Here is a 7945-nt window from a genome sequence, read left to right on the forward strand (position 1 = left end):
AACAAACCTTGACATTTACAGAATTAAACGATCGTGTCTAAAACGCCATTCGAGTAACATACGAGTACATACGAGTAACATGCGATTGCATATGAGTAACATACGAGTACATTCGAGCAACATACAAGTACATATACGAGTAACATACGAGTACATACAGACATACGGTAATATACAGGTTATATACGAATAAATTGGTTACATACGAATACCTAGCAGCAACATACGATGGCAGGAGGGTAATAAACATGAAATGTACCATTTTTCTCTTTACATTTCACTTTTGCATGTGCGCGGAACATGCCTTGCACACACACGCGAACGCGCGCAAGTGCCACCCATGTGCGCGTACCACACCCCTGCGCGTGTGCTACATACATGCGTCCGCATACGCTCACCGCACACGCACAAACAAGCCTGAGCGCTGATATGATATGATGCGACGTTGCGCGTCAAATAAACGCAGATTACGATGATTGCACAAGATTTAGCGCGCACAAATTTCTCATAGAATTATTTTCCTCGAAGTAATAGCTTAGTAAAAGCTTCTAGTGTAGCGGCTAACATCATTTTTTTGGCAAAATTGTTCACTTAGTGATACAAGCATGAAATTTCACAGAAACGTTTTAAATTAAGTATTCTTTCTTTCTGATCGATTAGCCACTTCAAATTTGGCGGTATAACACTTTTTTTTAACAATTTACTAAATAGGTGGTCTTTATCTCAACATGGCCGCCATTAACTCTAGGTATAGAGTTAATTCGCAGTCTTATACAGGAGAAGTTGATGATGTTGCAGTACAAAAGTTCATTGTCGAGCAAAGAAACTAAAAAAATACTATAGCTGAGTAGAAAACGTTGGCTGCTGGCAAAAATGTCCGCAGGCTATCAAGAGTCGCAGAAGGAGCAGCCTTTATCATGGCCAGCGGAACATGTCTGTAAGTATTTTAGAATTTTGTACTTAGGTTATTTCGATAATAGATTTTAGTTTTAACCCTCATATATGACTTGTACTTGGGTCAAAAGGTTGACATATGTTTTAAAGGTTTTTGCACTTTAAACCTTTCAGACGATTCATCTCAAATATAGGTCTTCACATAGAAATGGCTGCTCTGAAATTGATAGAGTCTTTACTTCAGGACAGTGGTTAGACAAGTGCTCTTGTTGAGGCAGGAGTTGCATCATCTGGTACTTCAGAATCTTATCTGTCAGCCTCAAGTGTTACCAGATCTCGTCAAGCACATCATATCACAGCATGTTGTCTATACAAGCAGCGGCACGCTGCATATAATAGCTATAGCAGAGATACATCTTAAAGTCCACAAGGTGTTCTTGATTTCGAAGAGTGGTGTAAGAAACGAAGACTCGAAAGTCCACAGTTCGCATTTCGTTTTAGCTCTAGAGCTAACCATTCTAACATTGGTTCGTTCATTTAGAGAAGCCAACTTTTGCCTGTATCGTGAGAAGCTGGCAGAACTTTTGCCCTATTTCTTTGCAAACAACAATGTGAATTATGCGTGGTGGCTTTAAATTCACCTCAGAGATATGATGACCATCGATCAACAACATCCAGAAGTAGCACAAATCTTGCAAAGAATTCTCGTCAACTGCAATCGACCAGCGGTGAGCCGCCTAGTCGCTCGCTACGAAGAGGTTGCGGGAACTTAAGATACAACAATCAGTAGCAAACATCACGAACAAGGCGGAAGTGCTCAAATAGCAGTCTGAGAAAGTGGGAAAGCTATTCACAGTATTTAAAGAAATGGGCAATCCTTTTGAAGAAGAGTCTGCAGACCTCCTTGTGTAAGACAAAAAGCTAAGGACATTGCCGATCCGGCTAATTAAAGACTTGTTGCAACTCACTATAGCAGAGGCAAAGATCAGTTCTAATCCTTCATTGAAGGACTGAAGAAAGAAGAGCACACCTTGTTTTATCAAATAGAAAGACGAGATCACTTTCTTCAAGTAAGAGGAAATTTCCAGTGCCGCCAGTTCCAAGGAGAGGACACTGAAAGAGGACTGTCACCTATTTTCCCAACTTTTCATTTCATGTTAAAGCAGACAGTGTGATTTGCATGATTTCTTCCAGCACGAAAACCAGTCAGCTCCGGCTTCCCTCAGTGACAGTGGGAAACTTCACACATGTCAGAAATCACAATTGGTTGAGATACTTGAGTCTAAGACTTTGATACCAAACACAGAACCAGAGGCAGATGCAATCATCATAGATGGATTACTGAGCTCTTGTCAACTCCCAACCCCCACGTACATCAAAGACATTTGATGACTACGCCAATGAGGATATCCTTCCAAGAGTTAGACCATATTCTACCAAGTACCAAAGAGTTGACATTGTGTTTGATGTGTATAAGGAGTCCAGCCTGAAAGTAGAGGCACAATCCAAAAGGGGCAAAGGGATACGAAGAAGGGTTACACCAACCAGCAAGACCCCCCAAAATTGGACAAGCTTTCTGAGAGATAACAACAACAAGACTGAACTTTTCCATTTTCTTGCAGATCGGTTGTCCGAAGCAGACATGCCGTGCTTGGAATACGTCTGTTGCAATCGCGTAATTGCGTTAGAAGATTTAGCACCATGTATGCACAAAGAGGCAGACCCACGTAAGGCTTTAATGATAAAGGTAAACGACACGGATCGATGTGGTAGTTATTGCCATATCTGTCAAGAAATCCTTAAACGAGCCTGGTCTTGAAAAAGTGTGGATTGCATTTGGCCAAGGAGAAAATTTCCGATTGATTCCAGTGCATGAACTGGTAAACACAATCGGTCCAGAGAAAGCCAGTGGACTCCCATTCTTTCACGTGATCCGACACTGTGTCTGCTTTCCGGGGCTAAGGAAAGAAGTCTGCATAGCAAACATGGAATGAGTGTAAAGGGGTCTCGACCACCTTCACCAAACTCAGTCATTGTGTGACATTTCTTGACGACGCTGATCTGCAGAGTCTAGTGCAGTTTGTTGTGGTCATGTATGACAGGTCCAGTGCAGATACAAGTGTGAACGATTGAAGACTGAATTTCTTCGCTCGCAAACAGAGGCCGTATGATGCAATACCACCTCAGTCTGCCCTCAGGCTACATTCAGAGCATGCTGCCTACCAAGGAAGAATTATCTGGGGTCAAGCCACTCTCCCTCGACCTGTCACAAAAAGTCCAGCTGATTGGGGTGGAGTAGGCGAGGTGACACGTGGCAGATACTTTGGACTGACATTCCATCAGTTGCTGCAAGTTGTCGAGAACTAACCAGATGTGGCTGCAGAAAGGACTGTTGTGGAAGGTGCAAATGTCTTCCTTCTGGGCTGAACTGTACAGCTTTGTGTAGCTGCTTGTGTGAAAAGTAGCTCCACCTGGTCATCGACTATAGTAGGCATGCAATGTAACTTGTATAGCAGCACTATTTGACACTGTTACGAAATCAAAAGCTTGTTTGAAAAGCTGTTTTTGAATTAGCCAGCTAGAAACTGCTGGGCGTAATGAATTGCTGTCCTGAATATCAGAATTCGGTTGAAGTAGGCATGTAATGTAACTTGTGTATTTGAAACGTATACGTGATCAGAGGTAGTTTAAAAAAGAATTGTTTGGGAATTACCCAGCTAAGAAACTTCTGGGCGTATTGAATTACCGTACTGAATACTGGATAGGCAAATAATGTAACCTGTATATAACAGTACTATGAGATCATGAGCGCCTGTTAAAGAAAGAATTCTTTAGAATTGTTTGGCCATTTTCAGAAACTGAAAGATGTATGGAATAGTCAATTGTATCTAAAGGATGCTAGCAGGGAAACGTTGTAATCATGGAGTAATAAACTGCTCAAAGTTTGCTTCAAGATGAGTTGGAAGTAAGGATATTACTTAAAATGGCCGCCGTTTATCACATCGTTCCCATTTTTAGCCATTTTGAAAAAAACTCTTGTTAATGCGAATTTCAGGTGGCTAATCGACTAGAATGAAAGAATAGACAATTGAGAATGTTCCTGCCAAATTTCATGCTTGTATCACTAAATGAACAATTGAAGCTGTTAGCCGCTACACTATTCGGGGTGAGTGTGGACAGTGTATGTGGCGTGCTGTTCAATGAATTTAACCCCTCTCCCTTTCCTCAAGGAAGGGTTAAAACTTTCAAATTTGTAGAGTTTGGTTATTCTTTTAACATACGTACATTTAAAATCCATATATATTTCAATCAAGATCAAATTTATTGGTTATGTACACTGGTAATTTACCCTTCCACAGTGCAAGTCAAAAAACGGTTCAATAAAGGCTGGAAACAATAACATTTCTTTGAAATGAATTTTCCACTTCGCAAAGTATCAATGAATGTATATTGAAAATTGAAAAAATGAGCTATAAATTCGTTAGGCGGGTAACTGTAACCAGACATACTCGGGAACCGCAACAAACCATAGCGCTATGAAAACAGAAGATAATGACAGGCCTACACGGACTTCCCTCGTGAATTGTGGTCACGATGCATCTTACTCGAATGTACTCTTATGGTACTCGTATGTACTCGTATGTACTCGTATGTACTCGTATGTACTCGTATGTTACTCGTATGTACTCGTGTGGTGTTTTAGTCACTATCGAATAAAACCAGCAACATGAAAAAGAGAACCGAGAAAAAGCGAATCGAACTAGATCATTCATCAATTTAGTGGCGAGGGGTCGACATTTCTTTTTCAGAAAGGCCTGTAGTGTTTATCCTTTCAGTTTTATATTTTTAAAATGACTCTTTTAGTAGGATGTAAAACGCTCTGCAAACCGGGAGAATTTGAAAACATCGGCTTTTCGTTTTCGTGTGAACGGAAGACATTTGGAAAACGGAGCTTTACGAAAACGATGGCGTCATGACAATCATATGATTTCCCCGGCCTGACTGAGTCTCCCTGGGGACCGAGTTTTCCTCAAACAAATCTAAAATGACCGGTAATTGTTCCTCGGGCGAAGTGTAGACGGAAAACATTTCATACGTTTTCAGAGTGAAACCTCCGTTTTCAAATTCCTCCTGCGTAGTGTGGACCGGGGCCTCAGATATGAGTTGGTATTCGCTTATGAGGTTCTGGATCGGGTTGAACTGACAGCTGAGAATTGGTCAAACTTTTAATTGTCAGGTGAAAAATGAGGCCTCTTTTAACATAGATCTGTACGATTTGCCCATAGCTGAGAAGTTGACTGAAAGTTCAACTGTGATAATCGAGAAATTGCTGTAAATTTTACTGATATCTGAGATTACAGCACCCCAATCCAGACCTCTGTTCACTCACTGGAGTAGAGAGAGGCACTTTGGAAGGTTTTGGAAGTGAAATGTCTTTCCCAAAGGAGAACCCAGACAGAACTTGAACCCAGGCCACTCGGTTTGGGATCTAACGGAGTAACCATATTCAGCTACCGCGCCTCCCACCACGCGATTCAAACTGAGCTGTAAATATTATTGAAGATAATTCACTTACTCATGGTCATCATTGCATTAATATCGATGTTTTAAAGAGTCCATGTTTACTTTTTGGTAATAACATTTAGCAATGGAGCACAAAGGGTTAAACTAAACTACAAGCAATCGCTTTAGACAACCAATAGAAAACTGAATTCAGTTACTGATCACAAGTCAACTCTACTCAGACAACACTTCTTTTACAGTCACGAATACTTATATATCTAAGCCAATTCGCAAAAACATGCCCGCTAGGTTTTCGCCTGGATTCGGGCTTCGCCACCTTAAACCCAGGGGGGGGGGGGGGGGGGGGGGCTCCGTCAAGGCTAGGCTGGGCACATGGCCCAATGACTAGCCTATCTGCTGGTGGCTTGCTGGGGGCCAGCTGTCAAAAGCAGGGGGGAGGGGAGGGTGTCTTTTACTGACGCTCCCAACTAGCTAGAGTTTGAGTTTTCAGTGTTAAATAAGCTTGATGTTGACTGTGTTTCTGGGTATTTTACTCAGTTGTTTGACCTTGCTTGAGGCTTCTGTGTTGACATGGCACCCTGCTGGAGTGGCCCATGCCACGTGCATGCGTGATTGGCCAATCTCCTAGCCAGGGGGGTGGTCAGAGGACTTCTGGCCGCTGGGACTGTCTTTGAGTCAATGCGGGCATGTTTTTGCGAATTCGGTTAGATATATGCTTCCATTAATGGTTTTATTTACACTTCCTATCGGTTACTCATAATTTCGTATTAGCTATATCGTTTACTATTTAGGATACAACAATGCCCTATATATGTTAGCTTATTTTGTACATTATATTCTCTTCTTCAATAATTTGACTGTGGAAGTGGCCAACTCGGAAGCTACTCAGTGCTCCTCAGCGACTAACCACTTCTTTCTTATAAAGTTTAATTTTCTTTTTTTTTTTTGGGCTTTTTACTACTCTGTTAATTGAAAGTATTTTACTGCAGCAGAAGCAAATGTAAGTAAATAAACTTGAACTAGAATTATAGAACACAATAAAGCTACTGGCATTGAAATATCGTAGCTCACGAGGCTCTCTTTCGGAACTGCGATCACGAAAAAATAGAATTTCAAAGCAGAGGGTAATACTCGTTTGAATGTAATCAAATGTAGAGCGGTTTTCAACAATCTCTTCCCCTGGGTCTTCTCTTGGACGATTTTCAAAGTGGAGGCTCGTCGGACCCGTATTCTCTCGCCCGCCATTTCGAAAAGTGTAGAATACCCAGGAGACGAAGTGTGGAAAGTCATCTGGAAATGGTCTAGCTTCACTGTGCTCTACTCGACCAACCAGACGTAAAACTAATCGCGACTTAAACAGTCTCGCGCGTTTTGTCACGTGATTTCTCGCGCGTTTGTCACGTGTATTTGCTTCATATCCTGATAGGTTCTCTGGGTTATTTGCATTTCACATGATTGGAATTTCGTAATAATTGGTTTGGGATTGGTCATGTTGGTTTTCGGCTGTCAATGAAAACCGCTCAATTTTGGAAGGCGTTTAAAAAAACTGTGCGCATATAAAAGAATAGATCCTCTATTAATAAATCCTTTGGACTCTTTTTAAAGTATCTTTGAGAACTAAACCAAGGGGGATAGATCTGCATCTGCTCTCGTCCAAGACTGCGACGCAACTAAACCATGAAATACTAAAAAAAACTGGATAAAAATGAATGTAGGTAGTTGGAAGCCATTACCAGATAACATGGAGAAGAAGTTACATTAAACTGCTCTATAGTAGTAGTTGTTGTGAAACGTCTTTGCCATAAGGCCCGAAAAGGGCTAAGTTATTTACTACAACTTATGTTCAGCGAATGTGTCCTCTCACCAAGCTAAAATTGCATTTGTTTGGTGTTTGTCGAAATCCTATCCATGAGAATCGACGGTTTAACCAGCCATTGCCATTTGGCTGGTTGCCAGGTTACGTGAAAGTCATGACATAATGTTCAAGTGTTCTGTTTTATCTTCTCTTCTGTTCCTTGCCCCCAAGTGGGGCCAAAGATACGTTGCCTCCATCTATCCCTTTTCTTAGCAACAGACGTATCTGCAGCCCATGATATAATGCATCTCATGTCGCTCTCTTTGAACAATATTATCATTGGACAGTAATCATTGAAGGTCTTTGATTACGCTAGCGAATATCTGACGAATACAAAATTTGTTCGCTCTGGCGCCTTGTAAACTTGTTAGCTCGAGCGCGAAGAGCTAGTTTGTCTGAAGTGTGGTCTGAGAATGTAGCTCAGGTCTCATCTTCATGTAATCATCTCCATACCAACTTCTAATGAACTTGTCTACATTATCTGACAGGCCAAGATAGTGTCGATTGTTTATGGTGACTTCAGTGGATTTGCCAAACCAATCCTCAGGGGAGGGGTAAAGATCAACATAGCGTTGTTCCAGTAGAATGTTTTTCACAGGCAATAGTTTCTCCATTTCTTTGAGGATCTTGGTGTCGAAGAGAGAAGGGCTTTCAAGACTATCATCTTTGAAA

At 41.4% G+C, this 7945-nt stretch overlaps 1 protein-coding gene across 1 annotated transcript in view; it reads right to left on the minus strand.

The window, feature by feature from the left end:
* Positions 1-6129: 6129 nt before the first annotated feature.
* Positions 6130-7945, minus strand: part of LOC149118207 (uncharacterized) — a 10363-nt gene continuing 8547 nt past the window's right edge. The window contains exon 2 of the mRNA XM_089291622.1: positions 6130-7945. This exon is cut by the window's right edge and continues 1213 nt beyond it. Coding sequence (XP_089147748.1) covers positions 7660-7945 — 286 coding nt within the window. The 3' untranslated portion in view covers positions 6130-7659.

This window comes from Orbicella faveolata, unplaced genomic scaffold (genome assembly GCF_042242905.1).
Source record: "Orbicella faveolata isolate gen_17 unplaced genomic scaffold, um_ofav_v1 contig_1, whole genome shotgun sequence".
NCBI lineage: Eukaryota > Metazoa > Cnidaria > Anthozoa > Scleractinia > Merulinidae > Orbicella > Orbicella faveolata.